The sequence below is a fragment of the Uloborus diversus genome, chromosome 9, assembly GCF_026930045.1.
Source record: "Uloborus diversus isolate 005 chromosome 9, Udiv.v.3.1, whole genome shotgun sequence".
Taxonomy (NCBI): Eukaryota; Metazoa; Arthropoda; class Arachnida; order Araneae; family Uloboridae; genus Uloborus; species Uloborus diversus.
Window position 1 is genome coordinate 41,810,600 of NC_072739.1, and position 20,168 is coordinate 41,830,767.

A 20,168-nucleotide genomic window follows, 5' to 3' on the forward strand; every position below is an offset into this window, starting at 1 on the left:
AACAGCTGGGGAAATTAAATGTTTCTAAATCTGACTTTTTCTATGCTAGAGCTAATGTTAAATGGAGGTGTCATTGAGCACCCTCTTAAAATTTGAGCAAGAAGCTAAAACTTTTACAGCACAATACTATTAGTAAGTCTAAAAAAAATAAGGGGTTCTTGGACTCGAGCCGAGAGAGAAAAAAAAATTGAACCACCCTTAGTACATATTTTTGATTATTTCAGCTTGAGTAAATTAAATTTGGTAGCCATTGTTTGTAAAGTTTGAAAATGAGGTAAGTTTTATCAAAATTTGAGATGTATATATTTATGTTGCAAAATGAAGGTGGAGATTGATAACCTGGAATTTTTCTCAAAACCACCTGGAAAACCTGGAAATGTCAGGGAATTTCATTCTTGAACTTCCGTGGCAACCCTGTAAAGCTTTTTATGAAATTGCATGACAAGATTGACTTTTTGAATATCCTTTGTAAGTAGCATAAGTTAGCTTACAGTTAGGGATTATGTAATTATTAGTTACAACACTTAAACATTTAATTGAGACTCGTTAAAAGCTCAAACATCATTAACCAACATGAAGGTTTTTGTTTTGTTTTTTGCAGAATTAGTGAATAAAAAGTATATATAAGTAAAAATCATTAATTATTTTATGTACTATTGTTGAATCTAAGGAAAGTTTTTCTCCTTAGTTTTTGAACTTGTATTTCCATTTAAAGATTTAATATGTTTACTTTGCACATATTAAAAAATTATTTATTTGTTGGCTGAGGCAATATGCCATTTTGTGACCATTCAGAAATTAGCTGACATATAAAATTTTTCATTTTTTTAACATATTGACTAAGTTTTTGTTATTATGTTACTGTTTCTAAATTATTGTTAACAAAGTGAAATTGTATTTCAGTGAGCCGTAAAAGTTCAAAGTTGCCAGGTAGTATGATGTTGGGCTCAGAGAACCACATTGACGAAACCAATGGAGTGAAAGAATCGGATTTGTCAGCTGCTAATAAGGAACATCTTGAAGATGTTCTAGTGGTCCCAATCCTTGGCATTGATTTTGATTGTCCTGGGATGCTAAATGAAGAAAAGGTACTTTTGTACATATAACTTTTTTTACTGATTTTATAGTGAGTATAATGTTTTTGAATTTAATTTTTCCAAATTCCAAGATTAGCTTGGGATTTGAAAAGCTTAAAACAATGGCAATTTGTTTAAGGGTTAATGGGTTAATTTGTTTTTTAATTTTAAATTTAATATATTTTTTTTTATTGATTTGGGGTTTGTGTTATTCTTTATTTTGGTTTTTCTTGGCATCCTTCCAAATGTGATACTAAATTCTCTATTTACCGTTTGTAAAAGTGTTCCCAGCTCTGTTATCTCGTTGATCAGGGTAAGTTAGTTGGAATGGGTCAGTGCTGCATTTATGCCGAAATAAAATTCGAAAAATTATTTCTAGCCTGTCCAGAAGCAGCTTTACAGTACTAGCAAGCTAGAAATAATTTTTCATATTCTCTCTAAGTATTAATGCAACGCTGACTCATTCGTTCTAACTCTTCCTCATTATTAACAGATATTTCTTAAAAGAGTAAATCATAGTCTGGTTATATTTTCACCGTGGATGATATTTTTTGAAGAAACAGTGCCACTACCCAGATGGGAACATCTTCCATAGCAAATTTTACACTTGGGTAGCTGATTTGGGTTTAAATAAAATTGAGATCCGTATCCATGGATCTTGACATTAATGATCTGGATCCGTATCCGCACAAAAATGCAACAGGCGCAGGTAGGAGAGGGGGAGGCTGGTACAGGAAGCGAAAACCACTAGGCCCACCTTTACCGAAAAGGTAGGAGAAACCAAACATGTTTGGTCAGAGGTTTCAACTCCTTCCCGTGCACAAACTGCTGCACCTTTAAGAGTAAGGACAAGTGAACCGCAGTCCTATGCTCAAGCAGGGAGTATGTTTATGATGGCTGTTGTGTGTGTGAGAGAGAGAAACTTTCCCTTCGCAGAAGTTATCTCACAATGACATTGAATGTATTCAGCTGGTCATCCTAAGAAGGACAGTCCTGATTCTTTCTGGGGATTGCGTGCTGAAAATACAAAAGGCTTCTTAACAAAAATAGTATTAGGAAGGCTTTTAGTCTTCTTATTGGTTGTTGCACCTTAAAGTGTGGCACCTTGCTTTAATGGGTGTCAATAAGGATTCAACTCTTTCTGGGATTACCTCTTTCTTGAGGAAACTGTTACTCACATTGTGTGTGATCCTGAAGTGTTTTTTGCCTATAGGTTTGAACACCTTGGTCTTCATTTGCTTGAACCATAGGTGATTCATAACATTCCTATTAGGTGTTCGTTGAATTTTGCTTCAGCTACTGGTTTGTTTTAAGACTTCTGTTTAGGGACAAATACAAAAGACCTGTGGTCGCTGTGTTTGGTTCCGTTGAACCCCTCTTTCTTCCATTTCTTAGTCAAACTGAAAACTATCCTTTTGTCATTGAATAAAAGTAAACACTCCTCTCTACAAACATTTCAAGCAATGCCTTTCAACATGCCCTTATATTGCTTTTCATATATTCCTTACTTGAATGATTAAAGAATGATTACATAACAAAGTGATCATGCCCAAGGAAGTCTTGGGCATGATTGCTTTGTTATCTCAATCATTTGCCAGTCCTCACATTTTTTCAAGGTGTAATGGCATAACTTCTTCATGGTGTTGCAATTCACAAAAACAATAGTATTTGTTAAATTTTTTCTTGAATTCAAAGTTTTAAAATTTTCTTCATTTGCAAAGACATTTTCCTTTCATCTTCAATGTTTAAAAAATGTTATTACTTTTTTGTATCATTTTTAGTCCTTATTGTACTATTATTATTATTTTTAATTATATTTTCCACTGCCTAGGTTTTAGCTATTGAATCTCAAAAGAAAAAGCAATCTCTTGAAAATGGCAATTTGCTTATGGAAGATGGGGATGCTTTAAATGTTGGGCCTGAGATAATTGAAAAAAGAACCAGATTTTCACTCTCACAAGATCAAGAATCTGTTGGTATGCATCTATAAATTTTCTTTATGTGTCATTGTTATTGGTGCACAAAAATACTGCAGAAATTGAAATTTTATAACTAGATTTGACTCTGTTTTGAAAAAAATCTTCTGTTAAAACAACATTTTGTGATAGATAAAATGTGCATTTATTTGTTATGCTAGCTTCAGCACTTAAATGTATTAAGCAAAAAGCTCCCTTTTTACTTATTACATTAGGTAATAAGAAGAAGGGAAGAATAGGAAAGGAAGTATAGTGAAACCTCTCAAAGCGGCCACCCTTGATTAGCGGCCAGTTTCCCACGGCACGTAATTTTCGGCCTATCGCATAATGTTTAATCAACCCTTAAGAGTGGCCACTAAAAACCCTCTGAGCGCCACAGAAGTTGCCAATCTGGGCTTCAAAATGGACTGGCAACTACTTTTTTATTTCGGTTTTTTACCTGAATGCTTTTGTTAAGCGAACTGCTAGGAATTCTCTATACCTTGTACAGGGTGGCGACAGATCAGGGAAAAGTCGGGGAACTTTATTGATCAGGGAAATATCAGGGAATTTCGAAAAAATAATAAAAATTCAGGGAAAATTGATCAAATGAAGATTTTTTATTTTTTTTGCTTTGCAAAGCTAAACACCATTGTTTCCTATTCATTTTCCGCCAATTATTTGTTTAAAAAAAAGTAATATTAGTGAGGTGCAATTATGCACTGACACATGTTTGTGCATTTTTTTTCCCTTAAGGTCAAAGTATTGAATCTTAAGTTATTAACCACAGGATGAATTTCTTAAGCTTCTGTGTCTGTAAAGTTGTTTATTTTACGTAGTTTGAATTTTTCTGCTAGGCGTTCCATGTTACATAAAATAAACAACCCAACAGGCAAAGAGGAAGTTGCCATTAAAGACTTTGCTCCATTGCCTTTACTCATTGTTTTGAAGTAGCTATCGTACTGTAATCACGATTTCAAGATTTTTTTTTTTTACAATTGATACTGCTAAGAGCTTAAAAGGTATTTTACTTAGCGTTTTCGATTTAATTGCTAAAATTGAATGTTAAATGAAAATCAACTTTGTTTTTTGCCATCTTATTATTCGCTGTCGCTTTAGATTATATGAAGGTTTTTTTTTAATATAATTTTTTTTTTCAGACTTTAAAATTCTTTTATTTTAAAACCTATATACTATAAATATACTATATACTATACTTATATACTATACGTTATATACTATAAATTTTGAAATTGATTATTGTTTTTTTACATTTCAATGTTGGTTAAAAAAGATTTTTTTTCGACTAATAATGAAATCATTTGAAATTGAGTTGTGTACATAAGTAAATATTTTTACTATTTTTTAATAGTTAAAATGCTTTAATCCTTCGTTAAAACCTAAGTTCTTGATTAGAGAATAGCTCAATATGACTGGTTGTTTAAAGGTTCCAATTTGTTTTACATAAGTATGTCCATTATTTATGTAAGTAAAACTGCATTACTTCTATACTTTCTCAATTACTTGTTATTCTCGCAGCAACAATTATGCTGCTTGAAAATTCAGTTCAAAATTATTTCCAAATAAACTTTTTTAGTTTTATGATGATTAGATATTTCTTTACGAGTGGTTTTAATAATTTCTTAGAATTCTTATGTTAACAGGATACTGGAAGTAAAGCATTTGTTTTAGATTTCCTATAATATTTCTCGGTAGATAATTTAATATAACTAAAAAAAAAATATTTTCAAAATATATTTTTTTTAATTAACAGCTTAAAATGTCTTAAACACAGCATTTTATTTAATATGCAATGGTTTTCAAGTAGGGTAAAGGAAGAAAACTATTATCCATGGTAACGTAAATCAGGGAAATTCAGTGAACTTAATCAGGGAAAAGTCAGGGAACTTTTTTTCGCCGTTCCTGTTGCCACCCTGTTGTATGAAATGTCTCTATCATTAGTACGACTTGTCTCAAATTAATTCCACATACCGTCTCTTCAGAGCAACAGTAAGATATCTTAGTGTTATTTCTGGGACTAGATGTCTTACTGTTGCTCTGAGGCGACTATATAGTTTCTGATGATTCCATTTAATGCATAATATTTCAATTTTTAGCAGACATGTATTGTCTGCTAAAAATATTATACTAAGTACTGTGGAGAAGTAGCTAACAAAGAAGAATAAAATCATATTGTTGTGCTCCTGTTGTTGTACAGAAAGCTTTAAACTACAATTCTGATTTTTTAAAAAAATTTTGCTAGTCTAGATTTTAGATTTATTTAATTTGAATGCAGTGATGGATTTATTACTGTTCCAATTGCAAGGGGCCACATGACCATAGGGACCCAAACAGGGCCCTAAGCAGACTCTTGTTTCTAAGAGGATTTTACCAAAGACATTTCTTGAGAAATTTATATGGTCATTTAAATTTTATTTCATTCCTTAATTCCATTGATTTTTGTTGATGTTTGCTACTTTTAAGGCATTAACATAAGGAAATGTAAAAAATTAATGTATCATTTTGAAGTTATTTTGAAAATTTTCAGGTCCTTCCTTTTGGGTCCTTTGCATACTGCCCTGGACCCAAAAAGGGAATTCAAAAGTGCACAAGATAAATGTTTTACATAGCTCTGTGATAGACAAAAAGACCCACACAAATGTGTTGCGATTTAACCCTGAGCCAGTAAATCTGCCACTGTTTAAATAAAAATTATATTTATCTCCTCCAATCTTTAGCAAATAGTAATGCATTCTTTATTCCATTTTAAGATCTGTGTATTATCTGAGTACATTCTATGCTTTTATTCCTTCTCTGAAGAATAATATGTATGCTTTTTGCTTTGTTTCCAACCCTAACCATAGTAATCTCTTCTACCGTTGATGTTGTTGAAACCATATGTTTTTTATTTGATGCTCAGATTACCCATGGGGAGGGGGAAGGGTTACTGCTCAGACTGCCCATACCCAATTGTATTCATGAGTAGGCATTTATTCTATACTTTTTCAAAAATTCTGAAAAAAATTTTATTGATGAAATTACTTTTATACTAAAACAGTGTGTATCTATTGTGTACCTAGTGTGTACCTAAAACATGTGTACCTAGCATGGGTGACACCAGGATAGTAATTTGTGGATTTACTCGCCCCACCCAAGAAACCCAAAACAAGAAAAAAATTATGTAAACATGAAATCTATGCAATGTTCAGATTCAACTACATTTGTGTTGTAGCGAAATTTTAAATGGGCTAATGTACAAAAAAAGCAAATAAAATTCAGGGATCCGGTGGTTTTCCCTTGGGGAAAGTTTTAAATTTGTAGTCTTAAAAATCCAATTTCGCTTCATATCTTTCAAAAAATTGCAATTGCATTTTTGGTTTCACATCCCAAACGGGTGACATCCAGGACAGACCGCCGCCCCCCCCCCCCCAGTGGGACTCCACTGACTAAAATGTTATATTTTGTTTTTAGTAATTGATTTACAGTTGTTGGTTTTAGCATTTGCATTACGTATAAAATTAGTTTAGAGAAATTGCAGATGACTGTTTGATATTAGGCGACCTAATCCCTACTATAGAAAACATAGTTTATAATTGTTCTTTTAAGATAGTAAAATGAATGTAGAGTATTTATGTCTTCTATTTCTGGATCATGATTGCCTTTTGGTGCAGTTAATTCATATTATTTGATGCAATTCCCTTACTGTTGCCATTGTGATTGAATACTGATAAGGTAGACATCTTTTAACTATGTTGGATTGTGTTTTTATGGGTATCGAGAGGAAATGAATTAGATTTCAGTCTCTTATATTTATTAAATAAAGTAAAAATGTTATATGTTTGCTATCTTTCCTTGGTACTGTGAGTAATAAATGCTTATTTATTGCCAATTAATCAATTTTAGGTGCAAGTGATAATCTTGAAGCAATATCCGAAGCTGCTTCTAATCATTCAGTTGCATCATCACTTGATTTGGAGAATGAAAATGAAAATGATAATCTTTCTGATATGGTTTCAGCAAATGTAAGGTATGTTAGACAATATTGTAAATAACAGCAGTGAATTCCCCATAAGTGAGGCCTCCTTTTTTTTTTTTTTTTTTTGACAAAGTTCAGAACTATTTCCCCACTCTTTATTGACTTATAAAGCTGAATATCAATGATTCAGTAAACAGATAATTTATTTTGTATATAATTTTGTACTTTCAGAGCATAAAAATTCTTTCTCATGTTATTTTCTTGAATTTAATTATTTATTCCACATATATTTCAAAATTAAATATTTATTATGATAGCTAGATTCCAGTTTCATACATTAATGAAAAGTTATCAATGTGTGCTTGCTTCTTTGGAAAGATGTGAATTTAAAGAATAAGATTTCTCTGTTTGAAGTTGCTCCTTAGTACCTATTATGTCAAAAAAACTGATTTTCTGATGCTCTAAATTGCTCATAATTCCTTGAAAAGGGGGGAAGCAATTCAAATGAAGACACAAATGTTCAATTTTGTCTTTCTGTATTCTGTGCAGCCTTTGAACTATTTTCAGAAACTTATTAATGCTTAAAATTTATTTCTAAACCTTGAAAGCCTTGTTTGCTTTTTGCCAAATCCTTCTCAGCACCTGATATTTCTATTGCTAGTAAATTGTTAAGTTTAAAACTAAACTTACTTTGTATCACTGTTTTGACCTTTACTTTTTTCGTGATCTCGTAAGATTTATTTCTGTTGAACTGTTTTCAAAATTTAAGTTTTTCTGTGTTTTTCTCTCCTTTAGAAAGACTTTCACTTTAATTTCTTTATATTTAGTTAGTTAAATTTAGTTTGTTTTAAGTTTAAGAAAAAAAAATCTAATTATTCAGACGATATTGCTTATTACTCTTTAAATAAGCACTAGTTTACATATTTTTTTTTAAAACCAAACTATACTTTTAACAAATTACTTGTCTCGAAACATTGTTAATCTTGAAATTATTATCGTTAGGCATTGTGTTAAATATTGGAACAACTGACCCCATCCGCAGAACAACTAGCCTCAAGAAGGGGCAAGTTGTTCCTTTCTAACTTTCTGTACTATAAAATTAATTATAAAAAAATCTTACTTAGTACAACACAAAGAAAAAAAAGTCTTAACATCAAAAGGGCATATATCACCCTATTCTAATCTCAGAATAATAATTCCAGAGCTAAGTTTCCATAACAAATTTTGATCTTGTTTAAAAAACAGAACTTTTAGCCCCGCCCTCCCCTACTTAACTTTTAGGTTATTTTTAATAATAAATGAGCAATATTACTATGATTAATATAATTTTTATATTGAAAATACCATAATTGAAAAAATAAATATCATGATATTTTCAAAATAAATATCTGATATATATCGGCAAACCCTGGTTAAATCAGTACTGTACTATAAAATTGAACATTTATATACGTCAGAATCAGTTGTGAAAAAGCGAAGAACATAAGTGAACTCTCATTTTTGGTTTATTACCGGTTATGTCGTGTTACTTGAGAAAAGATTAATTTATAATAATTGTTGTTTGTTCTCTTTAGTGGTAGAGGAACTCCTAATGTCAGTGGTCGTGACACACCCTCATCTCAACTGGAAGAAGAAGAAAGAGAACAAAGACCTCTGGATTTGAACTTGGCTCCTACTCGGAAACAAAATCAAGATGACATAGAAGACAAATTTGGAAAGTTTGAGATTCAACCCATGATTGAAGGTAAGTAGATTACATGAATTTAATATTCTTAACATGTTGTTTCTCAAAGTTTGAACTGACATAAACACAAATGAACTGAATATATTGGCTGGGAACTGCTGAGTGAGCCACGGAATTGCCACAAGAGGGGAAATTCTCGTAGCCCATGGGCATTACTCTTCCGTCACTCAGGCTGATTCACTCCAATCCTCGTAAAAATTTGATGACTGAAATCTCTTTTACGAACTTTCCAACTTGTTAGGAAATTCTTTTGAACTTCCTTGTTCCATTTGACAATCTTTGAAGAAAAAAGTAACTAAGTTTAAAAATTTGCTATTAATTTTAAAACTAAACAAAACTAAAAGAATATAACTATTTAGAAAAATAACTAAAAGGCAGAATAGCCAAAGACATTTAACGCAAACAAACTTCACTACTAACATCCATCAACTCCTATCTCAATCAAAGCTTTAACATTACTCCAAACACGTATCTTACTCACGCCGACTCAGCAGGGGCCGCTCGCTAATTAGTGACAATGTCAATGGCATCAAATTGAATTTGGATTGAATTGGAATTGTATCGACACCTTCCTGGCCAACACAACTGAACAAAGATTACTGTTGTTATGAGGGCGAATCATTAAGTATGTCACAAAATATAGTAAAAAAATTTACCCTGATAATAACTTGGAAACAATTTTTTTTTATCAAATGCTCTCAAGCAACATTGATGAACTCATCCCATCGTTTATCAAAGCTCCAACTTGTTGGACATACGTCACTAGACATAACTATTATTTTCGAGGTGCACTGTGCAAAGCCGAGCGATGCAGGTAGTATTTACAATTAAAAACCGTCAAAATCTGACTCATCAGATTGAGAAATAAATGATTTCATAGCGTCATCATCTTTTAATAGATTAGAGTCCGAGTCACTCGGTAACATTTCTTTTTTGTCAGTTTCATCTGTACTGACATCCTTACACTCACTTTCAAAAATATTGCACTTCCGGAATGCATTTTTTATCGTGGCTTCAGCAGGGGCGGCTCTAGCAGTTTTGCCGCCCCGGACAAATTTCCAAAGTGCCGCCCCTCTCCACGGTAAAAAAAATCAAACATTACAATTTTTGCATTACAAATATAGTCCCTTCTTTTTGGTAATTCCTCTTTTTTTTTAAATAGAAAACATTCTTTCAAAAAAAACGATAAGCCCCCATCCCCACCCCCTAAAATGGTCATGCTTGAAAGCAGTTTCGCGTTGTCTTCACGTATTCATCAATTCATCAATCCTAAGTACGACCATGGCTTTCCTGCACTTGGGCTGTGCCACCAGAAAATATTTATAGGGGGGGGTACGCTTAAAAAATACCCGTATCTGCTAGAGGGGTCTGGGGGTTCTCCCTCGGAGAATTTTTTGAAATTATAGTCTTAAGAACGCAGTTTTAGACGCTCTGTGGCGGTTTAGACGGTGGAAAGTTTCAGGGGGTCTTTTGAGGGGGGAATTTTAAGAAACTGAAGTCTTAAAAACACGATTATAGGCGAAATGTGTTGACTTCAGAGTAAGAGTTGGGTCTTCGATGATTTTTTTTTTTTAAATAGATTTGAGATGACGTAAACTTTTCACCCCAATTTTTTGACACTGAAGTTCCAAAAGGCAGTTACCGACAAACTTTCATGATTACAGGAAAGGGCTCTTTGAATCTCCCCAAGAAACATTCCAAAAGAGAAGTAATAAAAAGCGATGTTTTTAAGCCATTTTCAAGGACTGGGGTGAGGGTTAAAAGGTCTCATCTTAATTTTTTGAAATTATAGTTTTTTCATTTTCAGATTGCATACGGGAGCATCGTCTCAATGTATTAAAAGAGGACTTCGCTCTAAGCACCTCAACAAAGCGTCGTTTTTAGACGATTTGTATGATATTAAAAGCAGGGTGAAACGAGATTTGAAGAGCACTTTAATGATTTTAACTGAGGGAGGAGGCTTCCGCACTCGTAGAATTTTAAGTATTTTCTTATTTTTTGATCGTCTAGTAAAAGTAAAAAGAAAAAAAAGGAGAGGTGGGGGTAAAACAAATATGAAGTGTAGTGTGGGGTGTGATTAACTAAGAAATAATCTGTAACTATAGAAAAATTTAATTTTAAGTTTCTTTTGAAAATAAATTAAGACTTTTTCACGACAATCGATATTTTTTCCAATTAAAATTACTTTGTTTCCCTAAGGAGCATTAATTTCTTCTCTTTAATAGCATGGAACATTTTTTTAAAAATGCTCAATCTAGGAAGGGGGTGGGGGAGAGAGAGGAGTCCTGTGCGCGATCCAATTCCGACAACATGCAGAAGTTCAAAAACTGGACCGTCAAATATGTATCATTATTTAAAACGTGGTCCTCGTGTCCATGGACAATTAAATGGCTCCGTGTGTCTTCAAGACCGCGCCCGCTAGCTGCAACGCATCTGTGCTGTAGAGGACCTCTCGAAGTTCTGAAGCCAGTGGCACCATACCCAGCTGCAGAACAAGTGGGATAAGGGCCGGGCACTCAAGAATGTGATCCGGAGTCAGTTGGGCATCGGTGCAGTTCTTGCAGGGGATATAAGTTCTCGTTTTGTCGGGAAGAATTTTCATCCCTTTATAGTGGTTTGTTCTTAATCTTGCAATTGTAGATGTTAGGATTCTGGGGCAATCAAAGTCGGTGATGAGGGGCTTCTTAAAGGTATGTGGCAGAAGTCTATGTTTTGCGACAGCATTTGAGTCTGCAAGCGTGATGGTGGTGCAAGGTTTGCCAATGTTTCTGCCTTCTTTTGCTAGGGAATCCGCACACTCATTCCCTTCAATATTCACGTGTGCCGGTATCCATTGCAGCATGCAGGATTTTCCATTGCCGTGCAAGTCTTCGAGTAGGGCATTTATGGCAGAGGTGATGTTGGTTGCTCCGTTTTTGATTGCTTCTAAGGCCGCTTTTGAGTCAGAGAAGATTGCCAATCCATCAGTTGGGACTGAGATCTTAACGTGGTAAAACGTGGTAAATAATATAAATAAATACCTTTGTGCTGAACAGTAAAGTAACATAAAGTAACAACGTCTAAAAAGCACAAATTCTGCGAATTTGTGCTTTTTAGACGTTGTTACTTTACGTTACTTTAGTGGTATATAATAATTACTTGCTACGCAATTGCAATATCCCACGGCGCCCCTCCCCACGGGAAAAAATAAAAAGGGATAAATTGACAGTAAATACATGCCAATAAACCTTTAATAGATCATGCCAATAAATAAACAGCACAATGAAATGAAATCAAATTTATTAAAGCTGTACATTAAACTAGACAAAAAAAAAAGGGCACTTCAAAACAAACACCAAATTAACATGTCTTGTATTAAAGACCTCGAAACATAGCTGGATTATCAAATTATTGGAAGAAAAAAACAATTATAGTATTTAATTAATTTAACAATATTTCTTGAGAACAGACAGGATTTTGGAAGTGCTATGCATTACTGACAATTAAAGTGACAGCAAAGCAAAATACTAAAATGGACGAAAAAAATAGAATCGTTATTTTAAAAACATTAACTCATCTTTTTTTTTTTTAAAATAATCATAAAGTAGGAATGCAATTAAACAATTTTTGTATTGGTGCATATTTTCATGACAGCTTAATGAAAATTACTTTCTCGTGTTGTACAAAAGTTTTAGAAGTCAGATTTTTTATTTAGAAGTCAGTTTACCGATGTTTCTCTTCTTGTAGTAACTTATAATAAAAGTTCAGTCTGCATCAAGTCTGTTAAATAACTAAAAATGAAAAAGAATACCAGGACAAAGGTTAGAATTCAATGTGTACCGCCCCCCCCCCCCCCCTCCTCTAAATTATTACTACTGCGCACCTTAAATAAACACATTTAAAAGGCTTTTTTTCTTACTTTTAATTCTGCAAACTTAGTGATTATTTTTTTTAAATCTATTTGTTCAGCTAACTCATGTTCAATAGCCAATGTAGCTAAACCATTTAACCTATCTTGAAGAGTTGTGGAGCGTAAGAAATTTTTTATTAATTTTAGTTTTGAGAAACTCCTCTCTCCACTTGCCACACTTATTGGCAAAGACAATAAAATTCTCAAACTAATAGCTAAATTTGGTGTGATATCAAGAGTTGAAACTAACGACAAAACTTCAATTGGGCTTTGCCTTTTTCGTAATAAGGCGGAAACTGACACTATTTCGTCTGCTAAGTCCACTGCACTTATGTCTCGTGAATCTCCATCCGTCAACACTAATTCTAAATCTTTGCAGTGTTTAATTAACTCTTCTTTTGGGGTGTCCCTTAAGTCATACACATTGTATAAAAATTTAAAAAAGCTGCTGTGGGTACTCATTAATTCAAACCTACTTTCTAAGGCATTAATTGCCTGATCTATTGTAAAAAAGTAAAACTCTATTTTGAATTTTAATTTCGGATCTTCCACTGGATCATCTCGTGCTTCATACACAAAATGAGTACTTTTTCGTCTTACTCTATGACGAGGTTGTGTCTGCTCAAAATTAGCCGGGATGTCAATCTCTTCAGCCAATTCCGTTGCATCAGAGAGCATTTCCTCGAAAGATGCATCGGATCACAGATCCTTAAAAAAATCTCCACAGTTTTTTATGAGTTCTATTGCGGATGGAAGGTCATAGTCTATGGTCTGCAATAACTTACTGATTGGATTTATGCCATTTAAAATTTTATACCATATAACTATTGAGCATAGAAATTTAAATTGCTTCAGAGCTTTTAACAATCCTGATGCCTCATCTCTGACAGAGTTGTCGATTTCTATGTTGTCATAGATGCTAAGGAAAGCATCGTAAATTCCCCCTAATTCATACCTTAAGGGTTTTATAGCCTCTACGTGGCTTTCCCATCGAGTTTTACTTAATGGTTTCTAGGTGAACCCTTTTATATGTTGTAGCAATATGCCCCATCGGAAAGTTGATGAGGAAAAAAAAGTATAAATTTTCTGAACAAGATTAAAAAAATTACAGGCCTCTAAGGATGCCTTTGCCATGTCGTTGATAACTAAGTTTAAGGAATGATTGCTGCATGGAACATAGACGGCTCGTGAGTTTAACTCCTTAATTCTGGATTGTACCCCTAATTTACCGCCTCTCATATTCGAACCGTTATCATAGGCTTGTCCCCTCATATCCATTAAATTCAGACCTAATTTTGAAAGTTTTTCGACTGATATATCTGAAAGGTCTTTTCCGGTTGATCTTTCAACTGGAAGAAGACCTAAAAACCTTTCGTTGATTTTAACGATTATCTGATTTGGGTGCGATTTGTCAATTGATACATATCTTACCATGAATGTCATTTGTTCAATCTTACTGACATCAGGAGTACAATCCAGAATTACGGAGTAATATTTGGCTTGTAAAATTTCACTTACAATATGTGATTTAATATTTTGATGTAAAAGGGAGATTATTTCATTTTGTATAATTTTCCCTAGATAGTGGACTTTAGCTTCCTCCTTTCTAAGTACTTTTCGAACATGCTCCTCCATTACTGGGTCAAACTGAGCAAGTAATTGAATTATTTGTAAAAAATTACCATTATTGGAGTCATAGAGTTTCACTTTTACCTCAAATTGCTAAACAATTTTGAGCAAGCATTTTCAATGTTGCCACAATGCGCAGAAGAACTTCACTCCAATAATTAGTTTCCGCAGCAATAAGTCTTTGTAAATCACAATCAATCGTTTTAGAGCACTCTAATCGCTGACTGAATTCAACCCACGATTTTAGGCTTAGAACATGATTTCTTGATGTCTCATGTTCTTTTAAAGTTTCTACAAGGTGCTTCCAACTTTTGAAACCTTCTTTGGAGAGAGAGCTACAAGAATAACTAAAAAGCTTGCAACAGAAACAATATACACAGTCTTTTTCAATGGAATAAACTAACCATTTACGCATAACTTTTTCACCATTGTTTAGAGCTCTGACATAGTAATGTGTGCTAAATCTTCGACCAGAGTCATTATAAGGAAAATCATAATTTGTTAACGGTTCGGGTGGACCTTCTTTTACCAAAAAGCATCTATCAGCGTCTGATAAAATTGCTGGCCATGATCCTGGATCTGAATTATTGATTATCATCAGCGTATCTGTATCATTGGATGTTACTGGATCTGGTGTAACTTTTACTGGAGCATCAACTTCTAATGGACTAGAGCAATCCATTAAGGTGTGATCTGCAGCAGTGTCACAATTCGTTAAAATTGTGTGATTAGCAGTAGTGTCACTATCCGTTAAGATAGTGTGATTAGCAGCATCAGTGTCACTATCCATTACGATTGTGTGATCAGCAGCAGTGCCATTATCCATTAAAATTATGTGATCAGCAACATTCTCATCTTGAATGTCTGATTCGGATTCTATTGCTAAATCGTTATCATTTTTTCTTGCGCCTTGCAGATAGTTCAGCAAACTTCCAGCCTGTTTTTGAATGCTGACTTCTTTTTCAAGTCTCTTTCTCTTGTACTGCGCTCCAGATAGCTTTTTGCGACCTCCTGTAGACATTCTAGAAATTCAAGGAGAAAAATTATTTTAACTAGGTAGTGGTTCTTTCACAAATGATGTCACGCTTTGAGGGGGAGGTTGGCTTGTTAAATTGTGGGTTTGTGACAAGGAGAAGTGAAATGTTAACAGAAAATATGACATCAAATTCTTTGGCTTGTGAAACAAAAATAAGAACATTTAAAATGTCAGGTTAAGTATTTTTATATTTTTGTTTTGTTTTCTCGTTGATCTTATTTTGTAGCGAAAACGGCGAAAACAATAACAATGCAGATTAGGATTTAAAAATTAATAGCTACATGCTTAAATTGAAAAAAAAAAAAAACCTGTTTATGAATATTTTGTTATTTTGAAATCAAGATTACGTGGGAAATAATTTGGCTGGTGTGTAAAAATTTCTTCTGGTTAATGAGATTTTAGCGTTTGTTGGACCCTGCATATCATCAGCGTAATTGTTATGTTCACAAATATGTGTGTAACAATAAAACATAGCTAAAGTTGGGAAATAAAATTTGGAATTTGATGCACGAATTAGTTAGTGTTGGTTTTCACAGCTGAAAGTACATATTTATGTAATGTAGCGTGACACATGACGACAGGGTGGAAGGGGAATCAGGTGTGACACTTTGATAAAAGGGGAATGAGAGGGGAGAGCTCACAAATACTGAAAAAGAAAAAGTAGCATTTTTATGGACTGCCTCCAGACAAATTATACGTAGTTTGTTTGTTTATTTTGTAATATTTTATTTTATTTGTTTATTTATTTGCTTCAGAAATATAAAGGCGTTATTAAGATTTAGACCATTCCATGCATGAATAAAAAGTTAATAGGGGGGTGAAGGTGGGTTAGGATTTAATATAAGAAGAAAGCAATTCTTTTCTAAATATATATTTACTACTCATGTTCGTAAAATAAGTGCACCACGCGAAAAATTTAAACATAGAAAGGTACCTTGCGGTGCCTTTCCGTAAGAATTTTAGGATTACCATTTCCTACAAGAGTAATTTTTAACAGCTGAATCATTTGTTACAGAAGAATAAGATTTTTTTTTCTATAAGGAAAAAAAAACTCGAAAGAAACAGCCTTAAAAATCAAGAAAAAGAATAGAAAACGTTTAATTTCAAATATTTTATCCTCCATTTCGGTTAAATATACTTTAACGGATAATCTGAATAGTTATTAAAAATTATCGATAAAGAAAATAATAGTCATAAAATACCATGTAAAAAAGAAGCATTCGAAATGAAAGCAACTTTTTTTCATGTGAAACTTTTTTCGAATACTTTGGTAACTATTTTAATTTTAAACACGTAACTGTAACGTTTATTTTCTAGGATGGCAAAACTTAAAAAAAATATAAGAAATTTCTTATTGAACGACAAATGACCAATATTAGAGACCGAAAACAGCTAAGGGGGGAGGGGGGGGCTACTAAATATTTTATGTTTTAATTTCGAATAAAAATTCTACGCATTTCTATCATAATAAAAAAATTAGTAAAAAATAATTGTCACATAACATGATTTTTGTTCAGAAATATGGCCTGTATTATAATTCCCCCTCCCCTATTTAGTCTTTTTTAGGGCGTTCTTTTTATTTTTCCCCTTACTTTAGTGGATTTATCCGGTTTTAATGCCACTTTGACTATTAAATTGCAAATGTAGAAGGGTCATTCTCCTGTTATACACGGGATATTTGCAGACATTTAAAGTGCAAAAAACAGTTAAAAAGGATGTTAATTCATATTTTTTTGCAATTGGATCATAAATCAAGATTCATTCTGAAATTTCAAATGCTATAGTGCTTCTATCCAATGCTCTTGCCTTTTGGTCAAATACATTAATTAGAAAAATTACAAATTTATTTAATTTGTGTCATGCACGGGACATGTATGAATGTTACTCTATCTCAGCTATAAGAATTCAAAAGTTAAAATAGTAGTTGTGTTTATAATGAAATAAAAACTAATACTGGCAATAATATATACCATTTTAAGTGAAAATTCAATAAAAAGTATTTTACATAATAAATAAATATATATATATAATATACTTTAAATTATTATAATGTAACTAGTATTAGGATGATACGTTATTTAATACTAAAACATCATTGAAATATCTACCTAAATCTCCAAGCAGAAAAAAAAGGCTACGGTTCCTGCTATTGCAAAACCCCCGAGTCGGCGAAGCAATTGACAGGAAGAGAGGAAGAGAGCATGGAATAATCAGGGATGAATAATAGGGCAGTAAAGCACATAGCCTAGGGCCCAGCAGATCCCAGAATCAGGCGAGAGTTCTGGTAATCAGACCCTGACCCCCCACCCATTCAGTCTCGTTTCCCAACCAAAACAGGCAACTGTTGACCATTTGCTGTCGGCGACAGCAATTAAGGTACATAGACGAAGAGGAAAGAAAACCTTCACGTATTTTTCAGACTCCCAAGCTATTGTGCTCGCAAAATACTCTCATACAAATTTGCTCCTAATGTAAAATGTATTTTAGACATTCGAACCAAAATGCCGCCCCTCAAATTTGCCGCCCCGGACAGGGGTCCGGTTTGTCCGGCGCTAGAGCCGCCCCTGGGCTTCAGACACATCATTCCAAGCTTTTTGAACCCAGTTCGTGACAGTTTCATATGTTTTATTTTACCGGATTTAGTAAAATTTTTGCCCCATCAAACATCCTCGGTTCTCACAAATGCCTTCCCTTGGATTTGAACGACCTGTTAATCCTGACATCCAGCAGCTGCAATTTTTTCGTAAGCCCTCTGGGGATTACGGCAATGGTTGCAGATCCAACCTTGAGGGCATTTTTCACATTGTCGCCCAGATGCGCTTTCATTGAGTTCATCATAAAGAAAGCTTTAGGACAAAAAAAAAACAAATTTTTTCGTTTCCGCCAGACACTCTACAGCCATAACACCCCTTCCTCTTTCATATAGCCCTTAAGATTGACTCGAATCTCCACACCTTTTTGAAATTTTTCTTTTAGGAGAGTTTTCCTTTTAAAGATTACCATGGGTGGCAATTTCGCACCATTCACTGCACAGCACAAAACATCAGTAAATGAAGTCCTCTCATTCCCTGTAGTATGTATGGGGATACTACTGGTCCCTTGAACATTTTCGATCCTAGTGGGGGGGGGGGGATGTGGAATTGTAATGTAACTTCGTCCATGTTAAAAATCAAGTCCGCTGTGAAATTATTTTCGTGGATGTTCTTTCTGCAGTATGAGAGGAAGTTATCTGTTTTTTTCTCTCAGTCGTCGGGTAGTTTCTGCCCAACCGTTGAGCGTGCATAAACAACCAAGTTGCTTCTCTTCATGAACTGGTAACACCGCATGGCCCCACTGTGAAGTTTCCAATGCTCATAGAACGAGCAATGAGTTTTACCTTCAGTCTGATGTTTGCCGTTGTGACAGCTTTTCTGTTCTCTCAGCCAGGATCTATTGGTTCAGCTCCATCTCCAATTCTGGCCAGTGAGGCTTTCCACATCGATCCGCTCATTTCCGTCGGTCACAAGTATCTATTTTGGATTTGTTTTTTTTTTCCATAATCTAATATTAGGCTCGTCGACAGCAAAAAGTCTTGCACCTTCTTAATTCCCTACCTCGGGAGCCTTTTCCATGAAGTTGAAGTTGGCCGTATAACTAACGCGCTTTCTTTTGCACAATGACATCACAAATTCACGATAGATAATTGAAATATTTTCACCATGCAAAGTTGGAAAAGACAGAATGTAAAATTGCTAGCTACGAATGTGCTTGCAAAGTTCTTTGGACCATGACGTCACGGTGTGTAGCAGAAAAACGTAGGAAAACTGTTAAAAGGTGAATCTTCACACTTATTGGCAGATTATAGGAGATCGCTAACTGTTCGTAAGCTCTTATTGGCTAGCAAGTTCGATTCAAACACCAGCGTTTGATTCAAATTCATAATGCTTAAAAGGTAAAAAATTGTGGCACCAGGAACATTTCATCAATTTAAGCCTTCTACAGATATTACAGTGGTCAAACTCCTCGAAAAGCAAAATTGCTTAGGTATTTTAAATTTTCGGTGGCAGTGTTTGTAATAACCCAAACTTGTACCCGGCATATTGTATCATGCCCGAGTATTGTCGTGCATTGATCTAGAAATGAATGAGTGACTCTAGTTTGGTTGAAACAAAACTTGTAAAAGTTATTCCAGTATTTTTTAAAATTAATAAATAACATGCAATATGTTGTGCATTTACGTTATAGCCACTTTTAGCTGTAGTGTCAGGTTCAGTTTGGACAACAGGAGTTGTTATTACAAACGTTGACTATATTAATAGTTCTAAGAATAAAAATATCTATTTCCATCTATCCATGATGTCTTTTCTGATATCAATAATTTTGAAGTGCATATTACACATCAAAATTATTGAAAACATTTTTACAACTTACTATCCATTCTTTCACTTAAGAATTTAATTTTTCTTTCCATTTTAAATTAAAAATTAAATATTTTTCCTCACAGTAGACAGAATTTTAAAAAAAAACTGATACTATTATCCATGACCATTTTATTTCAACATCAAAGACTATCCTTTTTATTATCTACATACTGTATGAGCTCAAATTACCCTGTTTTTTTTTTGTACTTATCCGTAGTAATTCACCCAGATTATTAAGAAATACAACATATTTCATTAATAAGAGTTAACACTTAACACATTTAAAATAGAATAATATTCTAGAATGTATTATTATCACGAATGGAGTTTTAAAATTTTGGTTTAATTTTATTGTAAAGTTGTCGTTCCTCTGGATAAAGCTTTCTATTTTCCACTTCATAGGCTTGAATTTAACACACACAAGAAAAGAATTTATGCAAAACATCTTGCACACTTATTGCAG

The 20,168-nt window shown here is 33.6% G+C and overlaps 1 protein-coding gene across 1 annotated transcript in view; it reads left to right on the forward strand.

The window, feature by feature from the left end:
* The window catches only part of LOC129230175 (GTPase-activating protein and VPS9 domain-containing protein 1-like), a 145,680-nt gene that overhangs the window by 54,122 nt on the left and 71,390 nt on the right, over positions 1-20,168 (forward strand). Inside the window, exons 6-10 of the mRNA XM_054864577.1 lie at positions 483-492; positions 908-1,088; positions 2,908-3,052; positions 6,935-7,058; positions 8,582-8,751. Of these exons, the coding sequence (XP_054720552.1) occupies positions 483-492; positions 908-1,088; positions 2,908-3,052; positions 6,935-7,058; positions 8,582-8,751 (630 nt within the window). The remainder of the gene's footprint in view (positions 1-482; positions 493-907; positions 1,089-2,907; positions 3,053-6,934; positions 7,059-8,581; positions 8,752-20,168) is intronic.